Below are 18,583 nucleotides of genomic sequence, written 5' to 3' on the forward strand. Positions count from 1 at the left end.
GGGGTGAGTGGTAGATTTAGAGGGTGAGAAAGAGGGGAAGACAGTGTGGGATACGGGAGGCAGCGGGGAGAGTGTTTGAGAGAGGGGGGAGGGTGGGACGTAGGGAGAGAGAGAGAGAGGTTGAGAGCTGCAAATGGAGGTGGTTACAGAGTGGCGGAGGTGAGTGAGTGAGAGACAAGTTTGATTGAGGTGCGTGAGAGAGGAGGAGATGGAGAGGGGAAGACAGAGGGCGACTGATATTGAGAGTGGGATGGCGGGTGATAGGGGTAGGGACAGGGATTGTGGAATGGGAGAGAGAATGGAAGAGAAACAGATGGAGAGATGGATAGAAGGGGAGAGAGTGAGAGAGAAATGAAAAGAGGCATGACAGAGTGAGGAGATGAAGAGAAACAAGAGAGAGGAGTACGATTTATTATTAGAGGGGTAGAGAGAGTGGCAAAAAAGGAGAGCGCAAGGAAAGGGGTGAAAGAGAGTGGGAGGCTGGTCAAGTAGCAGTGTAACTGAGAGGGATAGGGAAGAGAGAAGCGGGAGGGAGAGAGGCGGTGAGGAAGCACGGATGATTGAGAGGGGTGATGATAAGGAAGGGGTGAGGGAGAGTTGAGAGTGAGGGAGAGAGGGAGCAGGAAGGGAGGGCTGGAGTAGAGGGCCCTATGAGGAAGACGGACTGTGAGGAGGGTGTGGTGAGGGAAATGGGGTAAGTAGCCCGGGGTGAGGGAGAAAGGCAAGGAGATTGGTGTGTATGATCTGAATTGTTAGATTAACTATTTATCCAGTCCCCAGTTGCAGGGTCATTAATCATGTATGTTCACAAGTCACGGAACAAATCCACCGTGGGATTACGGTTCCATGTTGGGAATTATGAGTGTGAGGGCAGCTTGCTGTTCTCAGTGTCGGATGTGGGAGGTCCTGGAGTTTCCTAGCATCCCGGACGTTCACATCTGCGCCGGGTGAGCCGAGCTGCAGTTCCTAAGGGACTGTGCCAGGGAACCGGAGCTGCAGCTCGATGACCTTCGTCTGGTCAGGGAGAGCGAGGAGTTGATAGAGAGGAGTTACAGGCAGGTGGTCACACCGGGGCCATGGGAGGTAGACAAGTGGGTCACGGTTAGGAGGGGAAGGGGAAGAGTCAGGTACTAGAGAGTACCCCAGTGGCTGTACCCCTTGACAATTAAGTACTCCTGTTTGAGTACTGTTGGGGGGGGGGTCAGCCTATCTGGGGGAAGCAACAGCGGCCGTGCCTCTGGCACAGAGTCCGGCCCTGTAATTCAGAAGGGTAGAGAAAGAGAAGGCAGTAGCAATAGGGGACTCAACAGTTAGGGAGTCAGACAAGCGATTCCGTGGACGCAGTCAGGAGACCCGGATGGTAGTTTGCCTCCCTGGTGCCGGGTCCGGGATACTTCTGATCACGTCCAAGATATCCTGAAGTGGGAGGGTGAGGAGCCAGAGGTCGTGGTAGATATAAGTACCAATGACATAGGTAGGAAAAGGGAAGAGGTCCTGAAAGGAGAATATAGGGAGTTAGGAAGGGATTTGAGAAGAAGGTCTGCAAAGGTAGTAATCTCGGGATTACTGCCTATGCCACGTGGCAGTGACAGTAGTCATGGAATGAGGTGGAGGATAAATGTGTGGCTGAGGGATTGAAGCAGGGGGCAGGGATTCAAGTTTTTGGATCATTGGGACCTCTTTTGGGACAGGTGTGACCTGTACAAAAAGAACGGGTTGCACTTGAAAGCTAGGGGGACCAATATCCTGGCAGGGAGATCTGTGGAGGCTACTGGGGAGACTTTAAACTAGAATGGTTGGGGGGGTGGGAATCAGATTGAAGAGACTAGGAGAGAAGAGGTTAGTTCACAAATAGAGAAAGCTTGTAGACAGTGTGAGGAAATCTAGGAATAATGGTGCATATTTCCCTGAAGGAGGAAGCTCATGTGGTGATGAAGAAAGCTTTTGGTATGCTGACCTTTGAGCATTGAGTACAGGAGTTGGGATGTAATGTTAAAATTGTACAAGGCATTGGTGAGGCCAGATTTGGAGCATTATATACAGTTCTGGTCACCAAATTATACGTAAGATGTCAACAGAGAACAGAGATTTACTAGACTGTTACCTGGGTTTCAGCACCTAATTTACAGAGAAAGGTTGAACAAGTTAGGTCTTTATTCTTTGGAGCATAGAAGGTTGAAGGGGGACTTGATAGAAGTATTTAAAATTATGCGGGGATTGATAGAGTTGATGTGGATAGGCTTTTTCCATTGAGTGTAGGGGAGATTCAAACAAGAGGACATGAGTTGAGAGTTAAGGGGCAAAAGGTTAGGGGTAACATGAGAGGTAACTTCTTTACTCAGAGAGTGGTAACTGTGTGGAACGAGCCTCCAGTGGAAGTGGTAGAGGCAGGTTCGATTTTTTCATTTAAAAAAAAATTGTATAGGTATATGGACAGGAAAGGAATGGAGGATTATGGGCTGAGTGCAGGTCAGTGGGACTAGGTGAGAGTAAGCGTTCGGCACGCACTAGGAATGCCGAGATGGCCTGTTTCCGTGCTGTAATTGTTATGTGGTTCTACCGCGTACGATTCTGGTCTCCATATCCGATAGCGGGGAGTTTTAACTCATATGGGGACCAACTGCAGCTCAACCCCAGCTGATGCGGGTGTTTCCCCTGTTCAGGTGGCGGTGAGGAAGGGGTTAATCTCGGGTTTGTGTAAATCGAGGGCTGGTTGCTGTGGGAAAGGGCCGGGACCGAGCCGGACAGCGGGAGGCTCCGGGCTCTCCAGTCTTGCATCCCTGGTTTTAGTTTTGCACTGAGTCGAGATCGCGGGATCAGTTTGCTCTGGTTCCCCAAGCTGGGAGGGTGGACGTGGGTGAAGGGGGCCTCTCTGTGTGTCGGTGTGGGATGAATGGTCAGAAGGGTCTGGGGCCACTGGCGGGACGGAGAGTGGTTGGGGTACTGTGGGTGATCGGAAGTAACATGACCTGGGTGGATGGGCAAGGGGTAAATTACGTTGTCAACGAGGGTGGAACTGGTCCAGTGAATCAGACAGCTCAGCTCGCGTGTCCTTTCAGGAGGCCACAATTCTCTCATCATCTTAATCACTGACTAATCTTCCTGTTAACATTGAGTTTGTTACAGAGCCCCAGAGCCTGGGAATGGCTGGGTGGTAGGAGGCAGAGGGGGATGGTGAGAGGCAGTTTCTTGGACTCGAGTTCCATGCTTAGTGACGTTCCCTGGGGTTACACCCATTGCTACTGGTCATCTATGTCAATAATTTGGTTGAGAAAGTACAGGGTATGGGTAGAGAGTCTGCAGCAAGTTCAAACAATTAATGTCTTTGAAAGACAGTCAGTAAAAACACTCCCCTCTCTTTCCCTCTCCCCACTCAGATCTGACCAAAAGCTACATCAGAGGATGCAAGATCTTTTACTGAGTAACCACTGTGAGGGAATGGGAGTGGTTTCAAAGGGCCGGGCTGCTGGAAGCACATTACCAGACCTGGATTGATTGCAACTGGGTCTGGCAGAGGCATAACTGGTTCTTCTGGGCACATTCAGTCTCACTCCCCACTATTTCCTCCCTTCCTTTGTACAGGTATGTAATGTCTAAAGGACCAGTGTTTGAGTAAATGAGACTCACCAAACTTTCTCCTGACTGAATCACCGGAATCTCCGAGTCAGATGGGTTCTCTCCAGTCGGTGCTCTCAGTCCTCGGGCTGGTTCATTTGTTGCTGTTCCCTCGTCTTCAGTCGTGGTTTGCCTCCAGTTGGGGTTTTTCTTCAAATAAATCTCTCACCACAGGTCGAACTTTAAACAGAGAGACAATGAAGCACATTAATAATGAAAAGGAGAACCAAACATTTCTGTGTAATGTTACTAAGAACAAAACTCACTGAAATTTAAACACTGAAGGCAGATGTAATGATCTCAGTGAAGAATCTTTTATTGTCCCTCACATGTCACAGACGATATGGGATAAGAAGGAGCCATCATTCAGTCATGGTAAGACATAAGACACAGGAACAGAATTAGGTGATTCGATACATCTGGTCTGCTCCACCATTCAACCAGGGCTGATTTTCATTCCAACACCACATTCCTGCCTTCCTCCTGTAACCCTGAGCTGCTCAGCAATCATCAATATGTTAATCTCTGTCATATGTATACCCAAATGGCAGCTTCAACCACCCTCTGTGGCAACAAATTCCACACATCAGACATCTTCTGGCCATAAAATGTTTCTCATCTGAGTTTTAAGGGGAAGCATCTTTATTCTGAGACTGCACTGTCAGATCACAGTCTAATGGAAACATCCTCTCCATGTCCATTGTATCCAGGCTTTTCAGCATTCGGTAGGTTTATTAACCATACATCCCTCCACCACCCCCACCGGCCCTCTAAACTCCATTGAGCACAGGTCCAGAACCATCAAATGCTCCTCATTCATAACACCGATCGTTCCTGAGATTATTCATGTAAACCTTGTTAGGAACACTGTACTGAACACATTTCCAGGAAAAACAGAAAAATCGGTTCCAGGATAATTGACAGGGAAAAGTTGTGCTTTCTTTACTGTTCTACTATCACATGTGCTGGCGCGTGGCCAAGTGGTTAATGCGTTGGTCTAGTGATCTGAAGGTTGCTAGTTCGAGCCTTGGCAGAGGCTGCCTGTGTGTCCTTGAGCGACGACACCGGTGCCAAACTGTATGGGTCCTAATGCCCTTCCCTTGGACAACATCGTTGGCGTGGAGAGGGGAGACCTGCAGAGACTCTAACGGAGGCCTACAAACTATCACAGCCATTTTCATTTCCAGGTTAAAACAGGTCCATTCCATGAAATATAAACCAAGAAATAAAAAGAAACTGGAATTACCAGAAAGACTCTGCAGGTAAGGAACAGCTTACAATACAATTCAATTAATAACATTTCATTAGATTGAGTTCAAACATTTTCAGATATTAGTGCAGATCTCCAGCACAGCTGCCTGATTTCCACTGTGTGACAGTGGGGGGGGGAAGATTTCCAAACACAGTTTGAACACCAGACTCAGGGTCTATTTCTACTGTTGTAAACACGGAACAGCCCAGTTACTCACAGCCTCTCCCTGTGAGGATGGAATGGGAACTCATCCTCTCCTCAGACTGGCAGTCATTGCTTCCAAAGGAACTCCAGAAACAAACATCTGATCCCAGGCCAGAAATACTCGATCAACACCTCACAAGCCCAAACAGCTCAATCCCTGGGTCCACTTTAGCTGGATCAAAAACTATGATATCCCAGGACCCAACCTCACAGACTCACACAGCTTAATCTGCCACTCACCAACCCTGAGAGTCTCACACATCGTCCCCACATCTCACACTGGGTCGTGCAATCCGGGATTTCCCCACAACCAATGTCCAGCTGCTCGAAATTTCTGCTTCATTGCAGGACGAGCGTCCGGCCCCATCTGTAGAAGCTCAAACCAAAGTCAAAGCCAAAACACCAATAGTTCCATTTGCCTGGAAAGCCGATCACAGGATTAGAGCCCAAGCACCAACTCTCCCAGTACTCTTTGCTGCCAGCAAAATGCTGCAGTGTGTCAGCCCGTCACTGTTCATAAACTAGCACCTCCACACCAATGCACAACAGAACTGGGACCTGATGACCCTCCGGCATTCCAGCTAACAATAACCGATTCTGGAAATGACTCAGCGAGGCCAAAGGTACAAAAGAACACTTCACAATGAAGACAGAGGTTGGAAGAAAGTTTGCTGATATATAACATTGAGGAGGTGGGATACAGGGTGGACCGAAGATGACCCAGATGGGAGATGTAAATCACTGAAGCAGGAAGATGGGTTTAGGAGACTGCACAGAGGTTGAACAAGATGAGCAGAGATAAGCAGATGGAACCAGGTGGGAGAAGGGATCATACATTCAGAGGTGCAGTGCTACCAGAGCTCACCGGACAACTGCTCCGATACCTCTGTAAAAAAGTCAAAATAAACAAGCGGGTAATTTAACAGCAGCCACATATTAAATAGAGGGAATTCTACGGAAGCAGGGGGTTGGGAAGTGGGGGTGTTGGCTGGTGGGGAAAAGTACCAGTAATAACATTAGGATATTTGATCGTTTTTGGTTTAATCCTGGAGCTGTGACTGTTTTTTATTTAGGTATTTGTGAAATTCCTTCTCGCTCGACCCATTGTCCAAGGAAGCTGGGAAATACCTGCACAGAAGTGCAAGCATTTTCCTGCTCTTTCCAACGGGTACCATTGGATTCCAGGAAGGAGCTATATTAAGCACGGAATGAACATAGAAACCCAAGTTTAGAAGTTTAAAACAATGAAAGAAAAATTCACTGCTCGCTCATCTTCTTCCTGATTTTGATCAAATACACAAGCTAATCATCCAAAATCCTCTTCTACACCTGGATAAATTTAGTTTTGTTTTACAAGCTAAATGGAAAAAAAAACATTTCTGGGCTATAAGGTAGTTTTATGTCATTTCAACTACCATTAATAGCGGATCAACCCCTTGGCCTCGCTCCACCAACTGTAGCTGATGGGAAAGAGGCTCTTTTTCTCTTTGTGTTGATAGGAAAAAGAGTAATTTAGTGAGGCAATGAATGAGATGAAATGCATTTCCAAAACTCCCAAATGGTTGCTGTCCTCCCGTTAACATTTGTCACTTCCAAACAACGATATTTTCTATTTGTATAAATGCGATAATAATTTATGTAAAGATTCAAACTTCTTTAACTTTTTATATATTTAAAGACTAAACAGGATCTGTAAAGGTCGAACTATGTAACACCCGACGTGTGAGGAGATTGTATCGACACTCACAGATACACTTCCCGTCCAACCATTTCTGCGAGAGAAATGGTACGAGGCAGATTTGCCAACCTACCACTTTTGAGAATAACATTCAGCAATATTTGTGGCTTTTGCAATAGTTCATCAGAGTTTATTTTTTCATACTTGATTACTTGGTTCCAATTTAGGTGGCTAAAATCGTAAAAAATGAATTGCTTTATTTCTGTTATTTTTATACCTCTGAGGAACACTGCTAAGCGCTGCGGGCCCTGCCGTCTGCTCTGACTCAGTCGTATTAGTAAGGCTACATCTATGGTGGTCCGTGGATTACTCGCAAATCCTAAAGTAAATTTTTCTCAGTAACAACCCTTTGGCTTCTAAGCAAACAAAGTTATTTTACTTGCTTGATAATTATATTTTATGATAATCGGTTAAGTGCAACAATGCAATATTTTGTCATATTATTAAATTAAGTATTATATGTTTAATTTTACCAGTTATACACTGAAATGTAATGATAGGCTGTCATCTTGTTAATGTCTTAGCTGTGGAGCTCTGGAATTCATATATTTATTTCACCTTGGTTTACTGCTTGCCATTATAGGAAGCCCTATATATGTCACATCCAATTTGTGCACCTGCTCATTGCACGTATGGGGCAAGGCAGTTGCCCAGTAAATGAAATGAGCATGTACACAAATTGGATATCACAAACTGGAAGTGATTGATAAGTTCATGGCCTAAGGTGGAAGGAGTCAATTTTACAAAACCGATCAATTTTACAAAACCTAGCCATTTTCAATTATGTCAAACAGAAATACCACAAAAGTTATTAACTTCAAACTTTCTGCATAATCACTCAAAGAGTTGAACGACACGTGCAGGCACCGAGCGCTGTATAACTTCAGGCCTTCCAACTTAGGCCACGAACTTATCAATCAAACCACCACCCACCGCCCCCCCCCCCACAGCTCCGGCAGCTAAAAAATTACCACTTCAGCCCTGCTCCTCAGCCGTCCGGCAGAGCTCGGGCCCGGCCCTTTCCCAATGCAACCGGCCCCCGAGTTACACAACACCGGGATCATTCCCGACTCACCCCTGCTCGAATCGGAGAACCGCCAACAACAGCGGCACTCGGCACCGCGCATGCGTTCAGCAGGCGTTTCTCCGCAGCGCCACCGATGGCCGGAGGTCTGCACATCGTCGCCGAAGGCCGGAGATCTGCACAGCGCCACCAGTGGCTGGAGATCTATACAGCGCCACCCGTGGTCGGGGGCCGGAAGGACAACGGAGAGTTAAATCACAAACACGACAAAGTCTGCAGATTCTGGAAATCCAAAGCAACACAAACAAAACGCTGGCCGAACACAGCAGGCCGGGTAGCAGCAGGAATGGAAATCAGAATGAAAATGTTTGGACACCGGGAACTCCCGCACGGAGCGGATAGTTCAAAGGTTAGTTTATTATTAGAGCAGCTATCCATAAATAACACTGAGTTTCTGTTTCTCCATAGAACCACGAAACAAAGAAAGAGCATGAAAGTCGCTCAGGGAGAAAAATCAAACTCCCACCCCACCCCCCGGATCAAGAAGAACGGGATCCCAATCATCAAACCCCAAAACCCACCCCTCCGCACAAAAGGGAACAATAACATCGAGCCCCCCACAAAAAAAATCACCCCTACCCCGCACAACTGCGGTGGAGCCGGTGTCACCAGTGTAGAGGCGGTCGCATCGGGAGCAGCGGACACAACGGGCGACCCCGGAAGATTCACAGGTGAAGTGTCGCCTCACCTGGAAGGATGTTTGGACAACGGAGAGAGTTCGGCCATCCGGCCCTTTCATTGTGACACCCCGAACTCCACGTCAAATCCGTCCAAACGAATCTGGGTGAATTTTAATGACCAATATATATCGATCAGCTGTTTGAATGATTCCCTGACTCTGAGAGGAAGGGGTATCTATGGTCCACACTGTCAGGGTGTTGAGTTTACCAGGAGACAAAGACTGCAGGGACGAAAGGTTTTCTGTTGACTAATACACTGTGTGTGGACCCCGCTGGCAATTCTGGTGTTGTGACCCGAATCGAGACAAACACCACGCTGCCCACTCCACCAACAACACGGCACAGCCGGACACATAACAAGGGACTTTACATCCCACAACCCTGGATTCAGTGATGAAACCCGTGATTAATGTTGTTGTCCCACTGCTTTTAAATGCCTGCGCTCTCCCACAGGTGACGTCACACAGCTCCTACCCCCCACGCGCCTGACGTCACACATGGGCTCCCCACACCGGGATCTGCCCTCACGTGCGCGGTGTCTTACGTCACCCACGAGCTTCATCGGTACAACGGCTGGGCTAATAATCACGTGACCAGCCCATTCCCCCATCGCTGTCAACAGAGGAATCAGGAGCTACGTTATTCCCATTGGTGCGAAGCGATGTCAATCACTGGTTACAACCAGTCACGGAGGCGGACAAGCCGAGTGGGCGTTACCCCGCTGAGTACGTCTCCCGCTCAAGCGCCAACCGCCTCCTCAGAGCGGAGAAAACCTCAAAGTAAATGTCCGCTTTCTGATTTATTTCCATTTCCCTCCGAGGGAAGTTGGGGCGTTTGTGAAGCGTCTCCCGCGGCCGGAGTCTGATGTATCGCTGAGAGGTAGGAGGAGACCGCTCGGCCCGTCGGTTTGATGCCGGTTCCCCGGGGAGGGAGGGATTGTATTGAAAGGATGAAGATGCTGAGAGAGGGGGCGGACAGGATGTTTGTCCCGGTGGGGACAGGAGGGGCTCATCTGTGGAAATGTCTGAGCCCACGGTGGTGTCGAGCAGAGGGATTCACCACATTGGGGGCAAACACCGGCAGACTGTTGCCCTGCAAGCGGGGCCAATGGTCCGGGTAAAGTGATAATTATCTGTGCTTTGTTGAGATTGAACCTGGAATATGATGTAAAATCCCGCTCCCCATACTAACACGGGTTGAACAGACCAAAGAACAAACTGCTGGAGGTACTCAGTGGGTCGGGCAGCATCTGTGGAGGGAAATGGACCGTCAACGTTTCGGGCCGAGACCCTCCGTCTGGACTGAGAGTGGACGGGAAATAGTCAGAGAAAGGAGGTGAGGGGTGGGGATGGGGCAAGAGCCGGGGAGTGAGAGGTGGATCCAGGTGAGGGGGGAGGTGGGAAGGTGGAAATAGTGACGGGTGGGAGGTGAGTGATCGGGGCAACACGGGGCTGCAGAAGATGGTAATTAATTCTATAGAGGATTAACAAAGAGGTTAGAGAGTATTTGTTAGAGAGAGTGCAATGAAGATACACCAGACTGATCCCTGGGGTGGTGGGGTCATCATATGGAGAAAGATCAAATGTGATAACCCTTTCTTTTAGAGAATCGATGACTGAGAGGTGAACACACTGAAATGCACAACATCATTACCGGTTGAACCAGGGATCTCAGTCTCTGAAACAGGGATAGACTGTGCGGGACTGAAATGAGGGGAAATGTCTCCATTCCGAGGGTGGTGAATGTTTATAAATCCCCACCACAGAGTGCGGTGAAGACTCAGTGATTGTCCGCACGTAAAACAGATGTGTGGAGACCGAAGGGATCGAGGAAATGAGGATCGGGCAGAAACACATGGCTGAGATGGGTGAGCAGCCGCCATCTTGCTGATGGTTAGAGGGGCTGAATTGCCTCCTGCTGTTTCTCACTTGATGTTTCAGTGTTCCTGTCCAGCAAGGCTCTGGAGGAATGTGAATAGAAATTAGTGTTTAGAAACACAAAACTGATTTAAATGAAACGTGAACATTTCCTTTTTGCGTCTGAATTATGTTTTGGACCTGGATGGGAATTGAGCCGGTGACTCTGTGACCTGGACGTGGAGGGAAAAGGATCGGGGAAGATATGGTGTGGAAAAATAATCATGTATCTGGGGTAAATATGGAATAATGTGGGGAATGCGGTGGATGGGTCGGGCAGCATGTGAGGGGCGAGGAGCAGAGTCAACAGTTCAGGAGGGAGACCCTCCACCCGTCACCTGATCCCGGTTCCTGTTCACATATTTCTGCAGATCTGCAGCATCTGCGGGTCACTGTTCTATGTGTCCGTGTAGCTTCATCTTTCCCCGTTCAGACAAGGCAGTGAGATCCGGATCTGTCACGTCCTCTCGTTGTGGGTGGACAATGTCTTTTTTCTCTGCAATAGTTTCTGCATGTTTCATTCACTGTTTTGAGGTGCTGAAGTGCTGCCGATGTTTCTGGGTGTCTGACCCGTTTATGTGAGAATTTAGCCATTTGTATTTCTCTGAGCTTCTCATAAATGTGTAAAGTTTAGTTCAGCTTCACTTCAGAATTTCCAAAGCAACACCCAGTCAGTCAAATTGCTCCACACAATTAAAATAGCTTATTACTTTTTTCTCTATTTTTGTACTATATATATGTATATTCTTATTTTAAATCACAATTTTTCAAAACTATTGTTATCAATTAGGTTCTGCTGCTACCGCAGGGACAACAAATTTCATGACACATGCCGGTGCTATTAAACCTGATTCTGATATTGATATGGGAGACCAACCACCGGTTACCTGATCCCAGTTACCGCAGATCGTAATGTGAGATTGAAGTATTTTCCATATATTTGCTTTCCACAGAAATGACAACAGTTCAGTTTCCTTCTGTGGTTCCAGAGCAGAAGCTCAGTCTGTCTAATATTTCCACACAATTAAAATGGGAAATTTGTTTATTATCATCATGTACTGAGCTACAGTGAAAATCTTGCCTGATGTACCATCCAGACAGATGGATACATTTCAACAGTACATTGAGCTGATATACATCAAAAAAATCACTGTAACAAAGCATTATGGCTGCAGAGAAAGTGCGGTGCAGATAGACATATGGTGCAGGGTCACGTCCAGTTACATTGTGAGGTTGAGTCCATTTTATCATTCATTTGGCTTATAACTGCAGACAGGAAGCCGTCCTTCAGCCTGGTGTTACGCACTTTAAGGCTTTTGTATCTCTTCCCAATGGGATAGCAGGTTTGCAGCAAGAATGTCTGTGGTTGTGCGGATCTTTGAGTCCGTGGCCTGTTTTTCCGAGGCAGGGGAAGTATAGGAAGAGTCCATGGAGGGGAGGCTTGTTTCTCTGATGTTCTCTGCAGTTCCTTGCAGTCATGGGCAGAGCAGTAGCTAGACGAAGGCGTGAAGTGTCGACAAGGAGCTCAGAGACCTCGGCCTTCACCCTGCCTTGTGTAGCTGGATCCTGGACTTCCTGTCAGATTACCGGCAGGTGGTAAGAGTAGGCTCCATCTCCTCTGTCTCTCTGACCCTCAGCACACATACCCCACAGGGCTGTCTCTTTGGCGCCCTCCTTTACTCTCTGTGCACCCATGACTTGTGTTGCCACCCACAGCTCCAATCTGATAATTAAATTTGCTGACAGCACTACATTGATTGGCCTAATCTGAAATACTGATAACAATCAATCAAATGCCTTCTGACAAGGCTCGGTCCAAACAAACTTTTCACCCTTCTTCAGGAGATTGGTCAGAGGAAGAGCGATAGCAGCAGAGTTCTTACGGTAATATCCATCCATTCCCAGAAACCTTCTAACAGCCTTCTTTGCAGTCAGAATAGGAACTTGAGAAATTGCCTGGACTTTTGCCCGAACAGGAGCCAACTTCCTTTGACCTACAACATAGCCAAGACAGGTCACACTGGCATGGCCAAATTCACTCTTAGCCAAGTTAACTGTAAGGTTGTCCTGGGAAAGCCTGTCAAACAGCTTTTCTACTGCAGAGATATGCTCTTCCCAAGTGCCACTCCCTGTAACTAAGTCATCAATATAGGTATCTGTGTGTTCTCACCCTCGAATTACAAAATCAATCATTCTCTGGGATGCTCCTGGAGCATTTTTCCTTCCAAAAGGCAAAACATTGTATTCATACAACCCAGATGCTGTCACAAACACAGAAATGTCTCTACCTCTGTCCGTCAATGGAACACACCAATACCCTTTCAACAGATCAATCTTTGTAAGATATTAGCCATTCCAACCTTATCGATGCAATCATCCACCCTAGGGATAGGATAGGCATCAGTTTTTGTTACTGCATTTACCTTTCTACAATCAGTGCAAAATCTAACACTACCATCATGTTTGGGCACAATAATGCAGAGTGACTCCAATCTCATTTTGAAGGCCTAATAATACCATTCTCCAGCATATACTCAATTCCCTGGTCAGCCAATTTACACTTTTCGACGTTCATGCGAAGTGGGTGTTGTTTAATCGGTTTGGCTTGACCAACATCTACATCATGTACTGCGACCGTGGTTTGCTTGGGAACATCGGGAAATAAATCTTTGTACTTCAGAATTAATTCCTTCAGCTGTTGTTGTTGCTTTGGCTGCAGATGAGCCAACTCGTTATCAATGTTTTCTAGAACAACCGAGTTCATTAGCCTAACTGGGACCATGTTTGGCTTGTGAAAAGTCTCAGACGAGTCAATTGTTTCATTCTCAGGGTTACCAGATTCATTTGTTTTGACAACAATACTCACAGATGGTGCCTGCTTGTCAAAAAAGGCTTTATCATATTTATGTGCACCACCTGTGTTAGTTTACGTCAGTCGGGTGTTTTAATAACAGAATTCACATTATTAATTTGAGAGACTATCTCATACGGTCTATTGAATTTCGCCTGAAGTGGATTCGTCAACATAAGGCAAGCACCTTATCTCCCACCTGGTATTTTCTTTCGCGAGCCCTGTTATCAAACCAACACTTCATTTTGTTTTGAGAAATCTTTAAGTTTTGTCTCGCTAGACTACAGGCTTGGTGTAGTTTATTTTTGAACTTCAAAACATAGTCTAACGAGTTAACATGTACATCCCCATCAATCCACGGTTCCTTTTAACAAGGTCAAAGGTCACTCTGCGACCAAATACAAGTTCAAATGGAGTAAAGCCCAGTGATTCCTGTACTGACTCTCTTTCTGTGGACAAAATCAAATGTATTCCTTCATCTGGACAAAAGCAAAAGTATCCCTTCATCCCAGTCTTTTCCATTTTCAACACAATATGTCTTAATCATTGTTTTGAGGGTAGAATGAAATCTTTCTAAAGCCCCTTCTGGTTCCGGATGGTATGCAAATGATGCAATCTGTTTTGCTCCCAATTCATAAACTACCTGCTTGAATAATGCAGATATACAAATACATCCTTGATCAGACTGTATTTCTTTAGACAAATCGAATAAAGTGAAAATCTTGGTAAGAGCCTTCACCACAGTTTTAGCTTTAATATTTCTGAGAGGCATTGCCTCTGGGAATCTGGATGTAGTACACATAATAGTTAGCAGATACTGATGGCCAGCTTTAGACTTTGGCAATGGGCCAACACAATCCACTATAACTTTGGAAAAGGGTTCACCGAATGCAGGTACAGGCCACTGGGGTGAGCTCATTAGGTTTACCCACAACTTGACAAGTGCCTTTTGGAAACTCTTATTCAGGGTAAACATAACTTCATGAATTAAAGCAAACTGATCTGCTAATCCAGCAGATTCCTGCGGAGTGGCAGCATCATTTCCATCTAAATACGTCTTTATGTCATCAGGGACGCACCTTTGGAATTCTTCAATTAAAACCAAATCTCTCAAGCTGTTAAAATCATCATTTACATGTTCAGATGTGCACCAGTGGTCAATAGACACAAATTTCTCATAAGCAAATTCCGTATATCTGGTTCACAGATTTCTTCAAATTTCTAAACTTTTGCCTGTCTGCTTCTGGGACCAACTCGTAAGCTTTGAGCACAGCCTGTTTCACTACGTCATAATATGTGGTCATAATGCGTGGCCATGTGGTTAAGGTGTTGAACTAGCGATCTGAAGGTCATGAGTTCGAGCCTCAGCCGAGGCAGCTTGTGTGTCCTTGAGCAAAACACTGAACCACACACAGCTCCTGCACATTTATAGCCCAGTGGCGATGATTGGGGCAGCATAAATAAGTAAATAATAAGCTGCTTCAGCAACTGTCAAAGCAGAATAGGGTTGCTAAGCCTTCCCCTTAAGTACACTTTGTAAGAGAATTTTCTGTCTGCTTTTCTGCCTCTTTAGCCTGAAACTGCATCTGCCTTTCCGGAGCCTCCATCTTTAATATTTCTAACTTCTATTGGAGCTCAAGCTCACGAGGTTTACATTCAGGAAACACCTCCAACTCCTTCACTTTAAACACATCCTCAGATTCATAATGCTCAGCTATTATCTTCTGCATCTGTGCCCTCCTCATTGTCAATTTCACCTTAGCAAGTATTAACGTTCTAGCAATACTCAACAACTCAATCTTTCTGGTGTCCTCTAATGCCTGAGAGGTTCACACTTCCAGATATCTATCAACATCCATTGCTGCTGGTTTTCCACACACAAGTAAATCAAAAGGGATTTCCCCAATGAAATTGATAATTAATCAATCCTTAAATTTGTCATATCCCAGACACAGCCCCATTTTGTTACAAACCATAATGCTTTAGAAATGAACCAACAGCAAAAGACTACTCCCAGTGGCCACACATTTTAATTCCACATCCCATTCCCATGCTGATATGTCTATCCATGGCCTCCTCTATTGTCAAAATGAATCCAAACTCAGGTTGGAGGAACAACACCTTATATACCGGCCGAGTAGCCTCCAACATGATGGCATGAACACTGACTTCTCTAACTTCTGTTAATGCCCGTCCTCCCCTTCTTACCCCATCCCTGACATATTTAGTTGTTTACCTGTTCTCCCCCTCACTCTGGTACTTACACCCCCACCCTTTTCTTTCTCCCAAGGCCTCCCTTCCCATGATCCTTTCCCTTCACCAGCTCTGTATCACTTTCGCCAATCACCTTTCCAGCTCTCAGCTTCACCCCCACCCCCTCAGGTCTTCTCCTATCATTTGCATTTCACCCTCCCCTCATTACTTTCAAATCTCTTACTATATTTCAGTTAGTACTGTCGAAGGGTCTCGGCCCACAACGTCGACAGTGCTTCTCCCTTCTCCCTGCCTGGCCTGCTGTGTTCTATCAGCATTTTTTTTGTGTTTGTATTTCCAGCATCTGCAGATTTCCTCATGAGTGTTATGTGTATGTATGTGTGTAAATATAACTCCCAAACTTCTGAGCTCAGGGGAAACAAGGCTTGGAGTCTGGAGATGTTAAAGTATTAAAGTTCAATTCATTCACAGAATAGGTGATGTGAGAGAGATATTTTTGTAATCCAGGGTAAATGTTGAGAGAAGGCAATTATGTTGTATTCCACAGGTTCCATGGTGGTAAAAAGAGAGAACAGTCGCTCTAGATTTTATCCATCATCTTTACAAATGTACATACGAATTATCACCTAAAGTGAATTGTCATAAGTGGTATCATCAAATGAATGACCACGCCACAGCCAGGCAAGGCTTAACACATAAGTCGTCTCCACAGGATATCGCAAATCAGATCCACTCCTGTGGATCAAATGAGGTGACAACCACACATTCGATGTACGGTGAATCGATAATTAGCCCACCCTTGTGAGTGAAGGAAAGTTCCAAACAGTGATCCTTGGCTACTAGTTCCCTGGTTTTGATCCTTCCATTTTTCCTCCTTTGTCTCCGTCTGACTCTGAGTGTCTGTGTCCTCAGTTAAAACTAAACAAGCTGCGAGCGATGTAAACAAGCTGCAAGTCAGACTGATTCACTTTCTTAATTTCTCTCTCTCTCTCTCTTAAAATGACAGTCTACAGCAAACAAAACCAAAGGATTCATAACAATGGCCTCTCCTTACTGTGAACTGACTGGTGTGCCAAGAGGTGGGATGACTGAGTGAATCCTTTCCCACATTCTGAGCCTCTCTCTAGTGTGAACTCGCTGATGACTCTGTAGGGTGGATGACTGAGTGAATCTCTTCCGACAGAATAAGCAGGTGAACGGCTTCTCCCCAGTGTGAAGTCGCTGGTGTCTCTGCAGGGTGGAAGAGTCAGTGAATCCTTTCCCACACACTGAGCAGGTGAACGGCATCTCCCCACTGTGAACTCGCTGGTGTCTCTGTAGGTCGGATGACCGAGTGAATCGCTTCCCACATTCTGAGCAGGTGAACGGCTTCTCCCCAGTGTGAACTCGCTGGTGTCTCCGTAGGGTGGAAGAGTCAGTGAATCTCTTCCCACAGTCTGAGCAGGTGAACAGCTTCTCCCCAGTGTGAATTCGCTGATGTACCAGTAGGATGGATGACACAGTGAATCCTTTTCCACAGACTGAGCAGGTGAATGGCTTCTCCCCAGTGTGAACTCGCTGGTGTCTCTGTAGGTTGGATGACTGAGTGAATCCTTTCCCACAGACTGAGCAGGTGAATGGCTTCACCTCAGTGTGAACTCGCTGGTGTCTCTGTAGGTTGGATGACAGAGTGAATCCTTTCCCACAGACTGAGCAGGTGAAAGGCTTCTCCCCAGTGTGAACTCGCTGGTGACTCTGTAGGGTGGATGACAGAGTGAATCCTTTCCCACAGACTGAGCAGGTGAATGGCTTCACCTCAGTGTGAACTCGCTGGTGTCTCTGTAGGGTGGATGACAGAGTGAATCCTTTCCCACAGACTGAGCAGGTGAATGGCTTCTCCCCAGTGTGAACTCGCTGGTGACTCTGTAGGTTGGATAACTGAGTAAATCTCTTCTCACAGACTGAGCAGGTGAACGGCTTCTCCTCAGTGTGAATTTGCTGATGTACCAGTAGGCGGGATGACAGTGTGAATCCCTTTCCACAGTCTGAGCAGGTGAACAGCTTCTCCCCAGTGTGAATTCGCTGATGTACCAGTAGGGTGGATGACAGAGTGAATCCTTTCCCACAGACTGAGCAGGTGAACGGCCGCTCCCCAGTGTGAACTCGCTGGTGAGCCATTAGGTCAGATGACAGAGTGAATCCTTACCCAGAAGTTCAGCAGAAGACCAGCCTCTGCCCGGTGTGAACTGATTGGTGTGTCCACAGGTGGGATGACCGACTGAACCCCTTCTCACACACAGAACAGGTGAATGGCCTTGTCCAGTGTGAACTTGCTGATGTACCTTTAGTTGAGATAACCGAGTGAATCCATTCCCACTGTCTGGGCAGGTGAATGTCCTTTTTCCTGTGTAAAATGATGGGCGTGCCAGTTGGTCAAAATCACCGAGTGAATTCCTCCCCACAGTCTGAGCAGGAAGGGTGGACAATTGGATCCCTTGCTCCAGTTCTTAAGTATCTAGGCAGAGACAACAAAACTGGCGTGTCGTGTTTGAGCTTCCTGGAGATGAATTCCTTCTCATTTTTAACCTGTAAAAAAATTTACAAAATCCATCAATGGGTTTAGGACAACATTTCAGATGAGATTACTTGAGTTGCCAAGGTTTGATCTGGTATCACACGGTTACAGTGAGGTTCACCCTAAGTTGGACAGAGAAATCATCTCCTGACTGGGTAGAGTGCTGGAACCTGGAATGACCATCAATTCCCTGATACTCTTCCTGTCTCAATAACAATGGAGCATTTCTGTCGTCTCCAATCTGTGACCTGGCTCATTTTGACTCCCTCCATTGGTATTATTCCTGGCTCCTGCTGAGCGGCACGTGTTCCTTGTCCCACAGTGACTGAAACACTCTCATGCAAATTGTCTTTCTTGACATGCAGCTGGGATCTTCTCTTGTGTATTATTAACAAAATGCCACAATTTTAACGCCATTTAAAAAATTCCTGCTGAAATGACTGGTTGGCCGCACATCTGTTAAAAGGACTTAGAG

At 46.4% G+C, this 18,583-nt stretch overlaps 2 protein-coding genes across 2 annotated transcripts in view; one reads left to right on the forward strand and one right to left on the reverse strand.

Annotated features, from left to right (window-relative positions):
* LOC132390069 (zinc finger protein 850-like) overlaps positions 1-18,583 on the forward strand; it is a 104,580-nt gene that overhangs the window by 50,419 nt on the left and 35,578 nt on the right. Inside the window, exon 6 of the mRNA XM_059962657.1 lies at positions 7,760-8,104. Coding sequence (XP_059818640.1) covers positions 7,760-8,104 — 345 coding nt within the window. The remainder of the gene's footprint in view (positions 1-7,759; positions 8,105-18,583) is intronic.
* Positions 1-18,583, reverse strand: part of LOC132390072 (gastrula zinc finger protein XlCGF26.1-like) — a 29,051-nt gene that overhangs the window by 5,670 nt on the left and 4,798 nt on the right. The window contains exons 2-3 of the mRNA XM_059962660.1: positions 16,745-18,119; positions 12,023-12,028 (exon numbers count right to left, since the gene is read on the reverse strand). Coding sequence (XP_059818643.1) covers positions 12,023-12,028; positions 16,745-17,711 — 973 coding nt within the window. The 5' untranslated portion in view covers positions 17,712-18,119. The remainder of the gene's footprint in view (positions 1-12,022; positions 12,029-16,744; positions 18,120-18,583) is intronic.

Source organism: Hypanus sabinus, unplaced genomic scaffold, assembly GCF_030144855.1.
Source record: "Hypanus sabinus isolate sHypSab1 unplaced genomic scaffold, sHypSab1.hap1 scaffold_757, whole genome shotgun sequence".
Taxonomy (NCBI): Eukaryota; Metazoa; Chordata; class Chondrichthyes; order Myliobatiformes; family Dasyatidae; genus Hypanus; species Hypanus sabinus.